Source organism: Rhamphochromis sp. 'chilingali' (assembly GCF_963969265.1).
Source record: "Rhamphochromis sp. 'chilingali' genome assembly, chromosome: 12".
Lineage (NCBI taxonomy): Eukaryota > Metazoa > Chordata > Actinopteri > Cichliformes > Cichlidae > Rhamphochromis > Rhamphochromis sp. 'chilingali'.
In genome coordinates this window covers 36,752,680-36,765,244 of record NC_137939.1, presented here as the reverse complement: position 1 = coordinate 36,765,244, position 12,565 = coordinate 36,752,680, and the positions used below count along the sequence as shown (strand labels likewise).

At 48.2% G+C, this 12,565-nt stretch overlaps 1 protein-coding gene across 2 annotated transcripts in view; it reads left to right on the top strand.

Annotated features, from left to right (window-relative positions):
* The window catches only part of acss2 (acyl-CoA synthetase short chain family member 2), a 21,137-nt gene extending 11,352 nt beyond the window's left edge, over positions 1-9,785 (top strand). Inside the window, exons 7-19 of one of the 2 annotated variants that reach the window (XM_080898421.1) lie at positions 1-84; positions 557-604; positions 3,618-3,755; positions 4,766-4,936; positions 5,122-5,255; positions 5,324-5,456; positions 5,656-5,712; positions 6,773-6,853; positions 6,950-7,058; positions 7,372-7,440; positions 7,782-7,958; positions 8,062-8,136; positions 8,284-9,785. The exon at positions 1-84 is cut by the window's left edge and continues 25 nt beyond it. In XM_080898421.1, coding sequence (XP_080754547.1) covers positions 1-84; positions 557-604; positions 3,618-3,755; positions 4,766-4,936; positions 5,122-5,255; positions 5,324-5,456; positions 5,656-5,712; positions 6,773-6,853; positions 6,950-7,058; positions 7,372-7,440; positions 7,782-7,958; positions 8,062-8,136; positions 8,284-8,411 — 1,404 coding nt within the window. In that variant the 3' untranslated portion in view covers positions 8,412-9,785. The remainder of the gene's footprint in view (positions 85-556; positions 605-3,617; positions 3,756-4,765; positions 4,937-5,121; positions 5,256-5,323; positions 5,457-5,655; positions 5,713-6,772; positions 6,854-6,949; positions 7,059-7,371; positions 7,441-7,781; positions 7,959-8,061; positions 8,137-8,283) is intronic. The other variant, XM_080898422.1, reaches the window with a different exon arrangement.
* The last annotated feature ends 2,780 nt before the right edge of the window (positions 9,786-12,565 follow it).

The following is a 12,565-nucleotide window of genomic DNA, read 5'->3' as shown; positions in this document are numbered from 1 at the left end:
ATGCTGAAGCACCTGTCCAAAGAACCGGAGGGGATTCTGGGCTCGCAGTCGCCTCCCGCCAAACGGCCGTGCCCCGATCTGCAGGTAAACCACACACCTGAAGGTTTTGTCTTCCTCACCTGAGTCACTGCGAGCGCCGCCACCATCAGGTCTGCCTGTAACTTCTGACCTGATGGAGGCAGTGTTTCCTGTTGCAGATGGAGGTAGCCACTGAGCCGTCTGATTGGACCTCCGTGGTAGTCGTTCAGAGTTTGAGTTTTGTGGAAATTCCTGGTTATAAATTGGCTCTGAAAATTTTATAAAGGGGAAACCAAACCAGGAAGTGAGTGGGAGTGACTCACTGCCTCTGCTGGACACTAGAGGAACTGCAGGATGCTGACTTTTCTTTCTTTTTCTGTTTTGTTCTGTTAAATCTGAAATTTCAAACTTCATCACTGTCACGATTTGATTTTGGGGATCCTGATTTTTATCTTTGTGTTCTTCCTTTTCAATAATCCTTCTCCCTCATTACTTCTCCTTCCTCTTCCTCCTCCTCCTCCATCTTCCCCCCATCCAGCAGGAAAAACAGGCGGGCAGAGTAAAGAAAACGCGTCCCGTACCAAAGGTATTTTCACAGCTGACCCTCGATAACATCTTTGCTTCGACTCTTTGTTTTAGAGGGAGTTTCACTCTGAGAAGAATTTGCAGAATCTGCTGCGGAGCGGAAACAATAAACGTGATAAGAGCGAAAGCTTCAAGTCTCACTGAGCGTTTGGAAGCTTTCAGTCATTTTTGGCATCGTCCTTTCAAAAGCTCTGATAAGATTTAAAAGCTCTCGTTGCTGATTTATTGTTTTACCTGCAGCAGCAGTTTGTTCCTCTGATTTTTGACAGTTCAGATTAAACCAATAAAAACAGATTTTCTTTAGATCTGAAATGAGTTTTAAATATTTGGAGAACATTAAATAATGACATCATTCAGCGCTGCGTTTAGAGGAAACCTTCAAAGATGGAAGTGCTGCTGCTTTCTGTCGCATCTTTGTCTGAACTGTTGAAACTCGCTGGAATAAAAAGTGAATTCTGAGTGTGGATTAACACTAACACTTTCTCTTTGTTGTGCAAACACTCCTCGTGTTGTGCACTTTCACCTGTGAGTCCTGACGGAGGCGAGCGCTCGCCTGTGGGCGTTGTCCACGCCCTGAGACGACTCGGTGTCTGATAAACCTGCTGTAACGCTTCTCTCCTCTAAACGCTGCCAGTCGGGAAGAATCAGAGCTCCGTTTGTCCGGAAAATAAAATCCGGAGACACGGATGAAGACTAATCGATGACTCAGCCATCCCTCAGTGAGAGTGCACGCTGAACGAGGCGCTCGCTACGATGAAGTGACAGACGGAGGACTTTGGTTTTTACTCGGTTCAGGTGAGCCCACCAAGCTGTTCGCACCGCTCGATTGATGACTCGAGTCAGCAGTGCCTGACGGTGGTAAGCTATGGGTGGTGTCGCCGACACATACATGAACCACAGGTAGATGTCAGAGGACTCCGCCCCTTGTTGTTTCCCAGGGTAATCAGGTGGGCTGGGTTATAAACCGCATCGCTGCTCTGATGTCATCACACATCTGGTGCAGATGTTTCGCACTTTGACACACGTGACGTTGAAACGGTGACGGTCGGGTTGATTTGTATAGCACATCACCAACAGCTCATGCTGCACTAAGTGCTTAACAGTGTAAAGTCAATAAGATGCACAACAATGATGCAGTAAAATATAGGAAAACAAGTCAATAAAAACAACAACAAATAAGGCTGTTAAAACCAAAATGTGTCTCTAGTGATGATTTAAAGTGTTAGTGTTTGTGCAGGTCTAATATTAAGAGGAAGACTGTTGCAGAGTCTGGGTCCTGCCACAGAGAAGCCTCTGTCACCGCCACACTTCAGTCCAGGAGTAGTTAAGCTTAGTTCTGACCTGGACCTCGCGGTTCTTCCTGGAGCATAAACCAACAGGAGCTCAGACGGGTGAGAAGGGGCTCGCCCGGTTTGTGATTTAAAAACAAAAAGTAAGATTTGGACCCTGTGAGGAACCGGGAGCCAGTGAGAGGCCGACACTGGGTTCAGTTTAGTGCCAGTCAGCAGACGAGCAGCTGCATTGTGGAGCAGCTGGAGACGATGAAGAGAGGCCTGGTCCAGTTACCAATAATGACAACTTCTGTTTTGTTTCATTTAAAAACTGAAGCCATCCACTGTTTGACATCAGCTGCATAACAGCTGCAGTGAGTCTGTCCCTGCTTTCAAAGGCAGATCGATGCAAGTCCTCTGCAACCTGAAATGAGAGGTTGTAGCGTGAGAACATGGAGCCAGTGGCAACATGTAGACTGCAACCAAGGCAGGACCCAAACTAGAGCCTTGAGGTGCACCAGGTCCAGTTCTGGATACAAACAGAGCTCTGATTCTTCCTCGCTAACCAAGATGCGGGCGGGGCCTCGTGTTTTCACGCTACGTACCTGCCCACCAGAGCTTACCTGTGCGACAGCCAGGTAAGATTCAGGTCCCAGGGTGGTAATTGCTCTTCTTTCCTCTGCATGTAAACCTGAGCAGATTTATTTTAGCTGGAACCCACCCGAGGCCCCGCCCACTCGACGTTCACCCGTCAGCTCTGTATCTTCCTGTTCGACCGCGAGCATCGTGGGAGCCGCAACTCTGTGACATCAGACCCGGGTCGATTTCCTGTGTGAACGCGGCTCGTCAGCGGATTGTTTTTGGCTCAAAAAGGCAAACGAGATGGAGCCAAGCGGCCACGCAGCCAACGCACTGGGAGTAATGGGAGATTGTTGCCGACTCGTCCTTCACGTCCGCTTTAAAGCATTTACATAGTCCAGATGTTTTTGCAGTCACATCTGGACCTTTAACACAGGTCAGTGTTTGGTGCTGGAATAGAAGACGTCACCTGAAGGTGGTGTTGGCTCCGTCAGGTGTGCTGTCAGTGAGCTGGGTTTTTACTGAGTTTACGGAACGTACACAATAAAATTTATATTTATTTATTTTGTAAATGTAACTTTGAGAATCAAACATTGGTACGTATGTAAAATCCACCCGCTCGGTGTTCACGGCTTTCTTCTTCGGCATTCCCAGATGGAGACCCTGTAGTTTGAACCGCCGCGTGTGCCCGGGTGGAGCGCGCCCCTGCCCCAGACAGCTGCAGCCTTTGCTCCTCCGTGGGAGGAGCGTTTTATTCCGGATCCTCGTTAGTTATCGGATAATCTCCCAGCTGATTCGTCTGAAACGTGCCGCTGACATTAAATTCATCGTTGGACATATTTTAATATCTCGGCTTCAGGTTCCTTTGTGTGGTTTTTAAAAACGCTGGCGTCGCCCGGGGACGCAGGAAACCAGTGGGCGTGGCCTCTCTAACTCTCTGTGGCTCTGTTCTCTCAGATTCACAGCTGCTGCTTCTTCTTCACTGTCTTCAGTAGTTTGAAGGTGTGAGTGTCAGACTAACTGTTTGGTGTCTTAGATTTTACAGGTCTGAATGTTTACAGGCCGATCGACCGGGTTTCAGGCACGACTTTGGCAGTTTCACGTGTGTGTGTGTGTGTGTGTGTGTGTGTGTGTGTGTGTGTGCGCGTGCATGCGCGTGTTCAGGTGCCGTGGAACCCCGAGGTGGACCTGTGTTGGCACGCTCTGCTGCGTGGCGTCTCAGACGAGTGTGAACCAGAGTGGTGCGACTCTGAAGACCCACTCTTCATCCTCTACACCAGCGGCTCGACCGGCAAGCCGAAGGTGAGGAAACACACCTGTGGGTCACCTGCGTCTCACTTAATGAGGCGTCCTGCTCAGATACTCTGTGTCTGAGGAAAGCCCACCTTCATCATCACCTGCTCACCGCAGCAGGCGGAGCTTCAGTAACTCGTTCAGGGTGTCTGTGAGCCGGAGAGTGAGACATGAATGTTATAACTGTCACGGCCTTTATTTTCCAAACGTGGGTGGTGACAGGTTTGTTTTAGAACTTCTGACTTCATCGTTTAAAACTAAATGATGTTTATTTCGTGGAAAATTATGAACAGAAATCAACCAAATAACTTCTTACAGCTTAAAATGAAACGAAAGTTAATCTGCTTTAACAAGTTCAAAAAGTGGTCAAAAAATCATTGTTTGCCAAATCATCTGACAAACAAACATCTTTACCACACGCCTCCAGGGTGCTCGCAAGCCCTTGATTAATGGGAGGGTCCATAAGCTAATAAACCAATCACTTTCCAAAAATAAAATAAATTACAAATTTACATAACAAACCAGGTCAGCATATTGTTACAACTTTAAAGAAAAAACAGAAATGAATACAAAATGTATAAACAAAATCAAAAATGGCCACAACAATAAACAGTGGAGATGTTTGGGTTTGTGCTAGAAGGGATCGACAGCAGGGGAAGTCCCAGCTCATCGACTCATCCAGATCAGGGGCGCCGGAGACGCTCCCGGCTGTCACAGCGAGGGGCGGGGCACACCTGGTCCATTTGCAGCATCCTGCCATGCGATTGCATTTGTCCCTAACTTTCATCGAGCGTCACCTCCACCCACCTCCACCAGCTGCTTCTTCCACACATTTAACTACTAAGATCTGCTGGAAACGGGTGGTACCCACACTGCAGCTCATGTTTGGAGTAACAGGAAGTGGAATAACTGTGGGGTCATTTGATGACTTCCTGTTTTGATCACGTTGAGCCTGCTCACATTTCTGCATATGAACGCTCTTCTTAAGCTCCTCCTCGCTCCTCTCGTCTCGCCTGCAGGGAGTTCTCCACACCGTCAGCGGCTACATGCTCTACACCGCCACCACCTTCAAAGTGGTGTTCGACCACCAGCCCGACGACGTGTACTGGTGCACGGCGGACATCGGGTGGATCACCGGGCACTCTTACATCACTTACGGCCCGCTGGCCAACGGGGCCACCAGCGTCCTGGTGAGTGTGCGAGCGCGCTCAGACTTCCTGTTTACAGGTGTGGGCTGACGTGTGATGTAACACTGATGTGTCTGCGACGGTTTAACCCGGATAGATGAGTCCAAAGCTGTCTGATGATCAGAGGCTGGAACTTCCTCCAAACTTCCTGCAGTTATTTTTGTACATGAATCTTTTGTGTGCGTCAGTTCGAGGGTCTGCCCACCTACCCCGACGTGAGCCGTATGTGGGAGATCGTGGACAAATATAAGGTCACCAAGTTCTACACGGCTCCCACCGCCATCAGGCTGCTGATGAAGTTTGGAAACGAGCCGGTGCAGAGGTGAGCCGAGGCCCCTCCTCCCTCCACGAGGAGCCTGCGGGGTAACTCACCTGTGCCTTTGTGTGCAGGTACAAGCGAAGCTCTCTGAAGGTTCTGGGGACGGTCGGAGAGCCCATCAACCCCGAGGCCTGGCAGTGGTACTACAACGTGGTCGGCGAGAAGAGGTGCCCGATAGTCGACACCTTCTGGCAGACGGAAACGGTGAGTGATGGTTTCCTGCAGCTTCAGCACCGCCGCTTCCAAACGTCTTTATGTAGAACAGATCGGTCTCCATTTCCAACCTGCCTTTCTGCTTCTTTGTGCACCTGCTGTTTCTCTGCTGAGCTTTTACCTCAGACTGTGGGCTGTGCTGCCCCCTGCTGGGCGGCTGCCTGAGATTAAAGTTGCTTTCTGTTTTCAGGGAGGACATGTCCTGACTCCTCTGCCCGCGGCCACGCCCATGAAGCCTGGATCTGCTGTGAGTAAGGCTGAACATGACGTTTAGGTTCAAACGTGTGTTTGGGAGAAACGTTAAAAGGTTAAATGAAGACAATAAGATAAAACAGTGATCGAGGCTTTTAACCCTTTTAAGCCCTTTGCAGCTGTGCACAACTGTTTTTAAATTCCAGTAGAATTACACCCACGTAGGCTAGCACAATCATTTTCTTTGCATGTGAAACTGGACGAGTCGTACTTGCTTATATCTAGTCTCCGCTCACAGTTTCCTTCCACAAACGGCTTCTTGCAAAAATGCTGTAAAAGCACTGACAACAACAAAATCATCATAATCCAGACACGAGCGTTGCTGATCTGTGACGTCATTTTTGGTGGAAACGTAGTTTTTTCCCTGCAGGGCCTTTCAGAGGTTTCCTGCTGTGTTTGAACGTCACGTTTGACTCCTGTGTGGTTCCTGAGAGGCTCGAAAGAAAACAGGTTTATGCTGTTTTCTTTGAAAACTGTGCACAATGATATTTATTTTGTTTTTCCTGCAGTTTATAAAAATTATTGCATCTCAAAAATGAAACTATGAAGATGCTCAAAAATTTCCCGTGCTTGGATATTTGCAATTTTTTTTTTTTGCATTTACAGTTTTGAGGGATAAACCTCTGAAATGTGTTTGAAAACAAACAAAAACAGAATCACAAATGATTTTCTATTGTTTGTAGTTTATTCCACAGCTTGTGTAGTTACTATGGGCATGAAGAGGAGCTCTGGCAGACTTTGGGTTTAAAAGGTTCAAAACTTTACATCTAAGAAAGTGCTGACGATGCGTTTGGGTCCAGGTGAGACCCGCCTTTATGCTTCTGTCACCACAAACAAGACAAAGGAAACCTGTAAATCTGAAAACAAAAACATTTAAAGATAAATTCATGAAGGAAAAAGGGAAGCGAGGAAAGCTGGTGATAGAAGTGAAGTAAAAAGACATTAAACGCAGAAACAAGTCAATCAGGTTTTCTCACCATTTATCGTCTTTTTAAAAATGTTTTCTTTTTCATTTCGTTGCTTTCGGTTCCCCCCTCCCCCGCGTGTCCCCACAGACGCTCCCGTTCTTCGGCGTGGTGCCGGCCATCCTGAACGAGTCTGGGGAGGAGCTGGAGGGGCCCAGCGAAGGATACCTGGTCAGCCTTGAGTAAATGAGCCTTTATTTGTCTTCGTGCTTCATGCGCGTCTGCGAGCGCGTCACACCTGCCGTTTGTCTCCGCCCTCTCACACAGGTGTTCAAGCAGCCGTGGCCCGGCGTGATGCGCACCGTTTACGGAAGCCACGAGAGGTTTGAAAGCACCTACTTCAAGAAGTTTCCAGGATACTACGTCACAGGAGACGGTGAGCAGCGCGTCATGTTTGACTCGACTCTGCAAGCGTCAAAGAGACGAACTCGGCGACTTTTACACAAACTTTTCACGTGTTCGCTCGTATTTGCGTCAGACTGAGGCCTCTGCAGCGACCGTTTGAAACCTTAGCACATCAGAAGTTTCTCATTTATGAAGTAACCTGTAATATTTATTATTAACCAGGCGTTTCTAAAGGGGCGTGGCCACAGGTCTGTGTGGCTTTCACAGCTGCTGTGGATCTAAAACACGACTCGGCGTCTCGGCTGCACTAAACTTTTTAATCCCGCCCCTTCATTTTCTCGCAGGTTGCCGTAGAGACAAGGACGGGTACTTCTGGGTCACAGGAAGGATAGACGACATGTTGAACGTCTCAGGTAAGACGCGACCACCCAGTGACTGCCTGTGAAACCCAGCTGTTAAACACCTGTCTGACCAGCAGAGGGAGCTGTTGCTCTGTAAACTTGTTTCATACGCAGCCGCAGGGATTCTGATCTGTAAGTGTATAAAATCCAAAACGAATTCTTATTTGATTTTATTAAGTTTCTTTTATTAAATGATCATTTTTAAAAACTTTTAATAGATTTTATTTTGCACCTTCTCGTCTGTTCTGAGCTTTTTTACGTCTCAGCGCGTTCCTGCTTGTTTTATGCGCTCGTCTTCGTGTCTGACACCCGAGGGTGATTTCTGGTGTAACGGTGACCCGTCTGCCCTCCAGGTCACTTGTTGAGCACAGCTGAGGTGGAGTCGTCTCTGGTGGAGCACGAGGCCGTCGCCGAGGCCGCCGTGGTGGGCAGACCTCATCCAGTCAAAGGAGAGAGCCTCTACTGCTTCGTAACGCTCAATGATGGCGTGATGTACAACAGCGAGCTGGAGGCGGAGCTAAAAAAGCAAGGTGGGTGAAGGGACTGTAAGTCTCCTCCGAAGCTTCGTTCCTGTCAGGCTTGTTGATCTGTGAGCTCTCATCATCTGACGCGAGTTATACTTCGTGTTCACAGTGAGGGAGAAGATCGGCGCCATCGCCACACCCGACTACATCCAGAACGCGCCCGGACTGCCCAAAACCAGATCTGGTAACGAAGCTAGCTGCTCTGTTTCACGTTAGAGACGTGTGAGGGTTCCTCCTCGACGCTCAGGTGTGTCGTTTTTACCTGCGGCTGACGCGGTCGCACCTGTAGTCGCTCTGCTGAAGCCGAGCTCTGCCTTCTCTCCGTCTGCAGGGAAGATCATGAGGCGGCTGCTCCGTAAGATCGCCTGTGACGAGCGGGAGCTGGGCGACGTCTCCACGCTGGCGGACTCCACGGTGGTCGAGCAGCTCTTCCAGAACAGATGCTGCACGGCGGTGTGACGCCTCCGGGATCCTCGGAGGGAGACGCCGACTGCAGCCACACGCAGGAACAGCTGCTGCGAACCAGCCGAGGAGGAGGAGGAGGAGGAGGAAGGAGCCCATAAACTTGTACAGCAAACAACCTTTAGCTCCTGATGGTGATGATGTGAGAAGGCTTGGCTGCAGGTAGATCGTAGGCGTGTCCACATGTGCAGTAACTCCTCAAACCGTCACATCTGTCTGCACGTCCACCTGCAGATGTTTCCAGATGTTGACGCCGCTGCTCTAACCGCCCTGCAGTCGAGCTGAGCGGTTGAGGATCAGGGTAACACTTCATGTTGGTCTTCTCCCAGTTTTTTAGCCAAAGATGAGCTAAGAGGCACCTGACCGATGTCGGGTGTCGGTCTCCTGGTTTAAGGCCGATGTGAAGCGCTACCCCTCTCCCACGCTGACTCCTCCCCTCCCGTCGTGCCACAGTACCGTTTTGTATGCTGACGATTAGCTAACCATGAAAACGCTCGGCTTTACTTTTAACGTAGTCCCTTTTTTATGTAGGAATCTTTTAGGTTTGTGTGTCTGCATGCTTCTGATTTATGATCAAAGCTTCCAGGAATCTGCATCCACCAATGATCCGGGATTGAGCGTTCGATCTCCCCTTCAGTCCATCTCCTCGGGTACCTCCGGACCTCTCAGCGCTGCTGCAGAAAGTCAACACGACGGAGAGCGGGACTTCCTGAGGAGCGGTCTATAAACCAGAGCGATGCTGGAAGAGGCGCACGGGGACGAGCCGCCTCTGAACATGATTTCTTCTCAGACTTTTGCGATCGCACCTCGGGTCTTCTGTCCTGCTGTTTTTGTTTTGTTTGTAACAGCTGAGCAGCGATCGGCTCGTGTGTCAGTCTGGAGGAACCAGAGAAAACCTTCAGTGACTCATAACTCATCGACCTGCTGACTTTACTCTATAAAAAGACCGAACCAGCAGAGTTTGTGCTCTGTTTGGGGTTCAGACTAAAAACCTGAATTGTGAACGATGTGGTTTAATTTGAGGTGGGAGTGAAAACATGAACACTAGGTCTGTGGATTAAAGTGAGAACACTTTGAAGCAGGTTGTTGGAGCCCTGAAAGCTTTCTCTGTGTGCTCGACAGACGTCTGATTGTGATTTAAAGGCCGGTTCGATTTCAGCTTTTATTGTCCTTTATTTTTTAATTCTGTTGTTTGTATCAGTGTGCCAACCACATGTGCAGCAGTGAGCTGGGTTACAAACTCGAGAAGCTCTTCCTGTCTGTCTGACTCGGGTGGAGGAAAGAACGCAGCTGATTTGCAGTTTGGCGTTTTGTTTGTTTCCCTGTTTGTGTCAAAGTGTTTGCAATGACAGTAAATGAACATGACTACTGCCTCTGCTCCTCTCACCTCTTTGTTCCTGCACAAATGTTTCATACTGCAAAATCAAGGATAACTCTGATGACACCAGTTAAAGTTCAGACTCAACAACAACAAATCGTTGATGCACCATTTTAGCCCATAAGGACCAATCAAAGCTGCTGTTTATCAGCTGATTCTGTGCAGTTTCCACGTGATGCCGTTTATCTTCAGCCACATCACTCCTTCATTCGATAAATTATTTGTCTTTATAATTTTTAAGTTGGTAGTAAAGTCAGCTTCAAGTATTATTGCTTCTGTTATTCCAGGTGTCGCGTGTTTAAACATCCATGATATTTTCATCAGACGACACATGAGCCAAGAGGACAAAACATTGTGCGCTGACCTCATCGTACAGAAGGGAATGTATTTGGCACAAAATGCACACAAATGAAAAGTTCTTCTTCTTCGCCTTCGCCACTGTTGCAGGCAGAGTTATTGTCCAGTGGATTTATTTTTCCAAGTGGATCATTATTGGTCCACTTGATTGATCTTTACTATTATTAATTAAGATCAAATAAATTATTAAGATTTATTTTTATTTTATTCATTTATTTTTTAACTTTCAAGTTATTACAAACAGAACAGACATGACTGGGGGATAGGAGAGGAAAAGATGTTCAAGAAAAAGACATTAAAGTCTTCTGGAAGGAAAACAAGCAAGAACAGACCACAGCAGGTAAGTAACAGTAAACGATATCGAGTGTTGCTGAGCAGCATGCAAGCCCGACAACGCACAGTATGCTTTGAGGTAGCAGCTAAGGAAGACACAGGTGCGCACACACTGTACCTGTGTGTGTGTGTGTGTGTGTGTGTGCGCGTACACACACCTGTGTGGATCAGCACGGTTTCTCCATGTAGCTTTCTGAGAGGGTGTGGGGAGCCATAGCCCCGCCCCCAGAGCATGAAGCAGCCATGGAGGAGATTCAGGCCCCAGAGCTCCAGAGGCTGAGTGCGAGAGCCCGAGGAGGACCACCGGAGGGGCAACCACACCACCCTGCTGAGGAGAGCCCCAGACAGGGGGTCACCCAGCAGCCAGAGGGGGCTGTGGCGACAGCCAACCGCGTCAGAGCGGACCGAGCCACGGGCGCCAGGCCCTGCCAAGCCAGTACACACCTGAGCGCCCAGCCTGGGATGCCTGAGAGCATCAGCCACTGGCAGGCGGGGGCACCCGCCCTCTCACATCATCTATAATTGACTGAGACAGGACTCTTCCAGACACTAAACCAAGGCACAATGTACATTTCAATTCCTTTAATTTTCATATATATATATATATATGTGTGTGTGTATATGTATGTTCTTCCTCTACACCCCCCCCCCCCCCCCCCCCGCCTCCCCCCCATTTTTGCACATGTCGAGGAGCGTGTCAGGCTACATTTCACTGTGTGTTATACTTGTATAACTATGCATGTGACAAATAATAAAGAACCTTGAAGATGTTACCTTTTCCCCCAGGGTGGAGACAAGCAGACCGCCCTCAGTCCTGCAGCACAAGGGAGGCCCAGGGTTTGTATTTTTCTAAAATATGACATTTAAAAACACTCACGTTTTTGGGGAGAAGGTGGGCGGAGCTTCAAGGCCTGAAAACAGACTGCTTTCTTAGCCCTCTGCCTTTGTTCAAAAACACTATCCACTCACCCAACAGCTTGCGCCTGTGACTTCTTTGTGCTATTACTGCATGTTGTTTTTAATAACACCAGTTACTGGTTATTTTAAGTGTTTAACCCTTAAAGCAGCAGTTTGTTTGTACAGTGCACTCTGCTCTACTCACAGTGCTGCTGGGTCTTCTTGTGGTGTTAAAAGTACAGACTGTGATCAGTTAACAACAACAACATTGTTATTATTATTTTTGTGCAGGGAAAGCAAAGTAGGTAAAACTCCCACTCGGTGTGTTCGTGGACAAAAGTGGCCTCTGCCTGTTTGAGTTTGCAAAATGCTATAAAATTAATACCGTACTTTTCCACACATGATTGTTGAGTTTTTCTGTATTATTACAATATAAAGCACTTTGAGGTAATTCTGTTGCCCCATTTAAATATAACTGAGTTGATCGGTTGGTGAACGATACAGCTGTATGTGTGCGAGCGCCACTCATGTTTGTTGGACTACTGCACAAACCAGTTAGTGACAAACAGAATATTTTTTAGGTTTTTGAAACCATCACTAACTGAATCCTGATAATCGTGTCTCACTTACAGGCTGGATTATGGCTCTGTGCATACAGACTCGGGGATTATGATGCCCCCTACCTCTGTGCTGTTGGGGAATCTCTCATGGTGATATTTTTACTGGAGTAGCAGCTGGAAGTTTGAGCTGGATATGAGATTTCCTCACTGATCAGGCTTCAGCTTATGATAATGGTATTTTGTTGGTCCTCCTTTGCTTGCCAAAACAGTGATGTGCTGTGGTACCAGCACGTTACCAACAGTGGGATGTGCTGGACACACCGTCCGTTTGAAAAATACTGACCCCTGCAGACCAGGAAGGAGAGCTGCAGCTTTGGAGATGACCTGGTCCTCTTGCCCGTTTTTTTTTCTGCTTCTAACATCAACTTTGAGGACAAAAGATTCACTCGCTCCGACTACCATCTGCCACGATGAAGAGGTGATCGATGTCATTCACTTCATCATCAGAGCTCAGGACTTGGGGCCTGAACGTGGCGCCAGTGTCCGGCAGCCTCGCCTCTGTCAGTGCGCCCCAGGGTGGCTGTGGCTACAATGTAGCTGCCATCACCAGTGTGTGAATGGGTGGA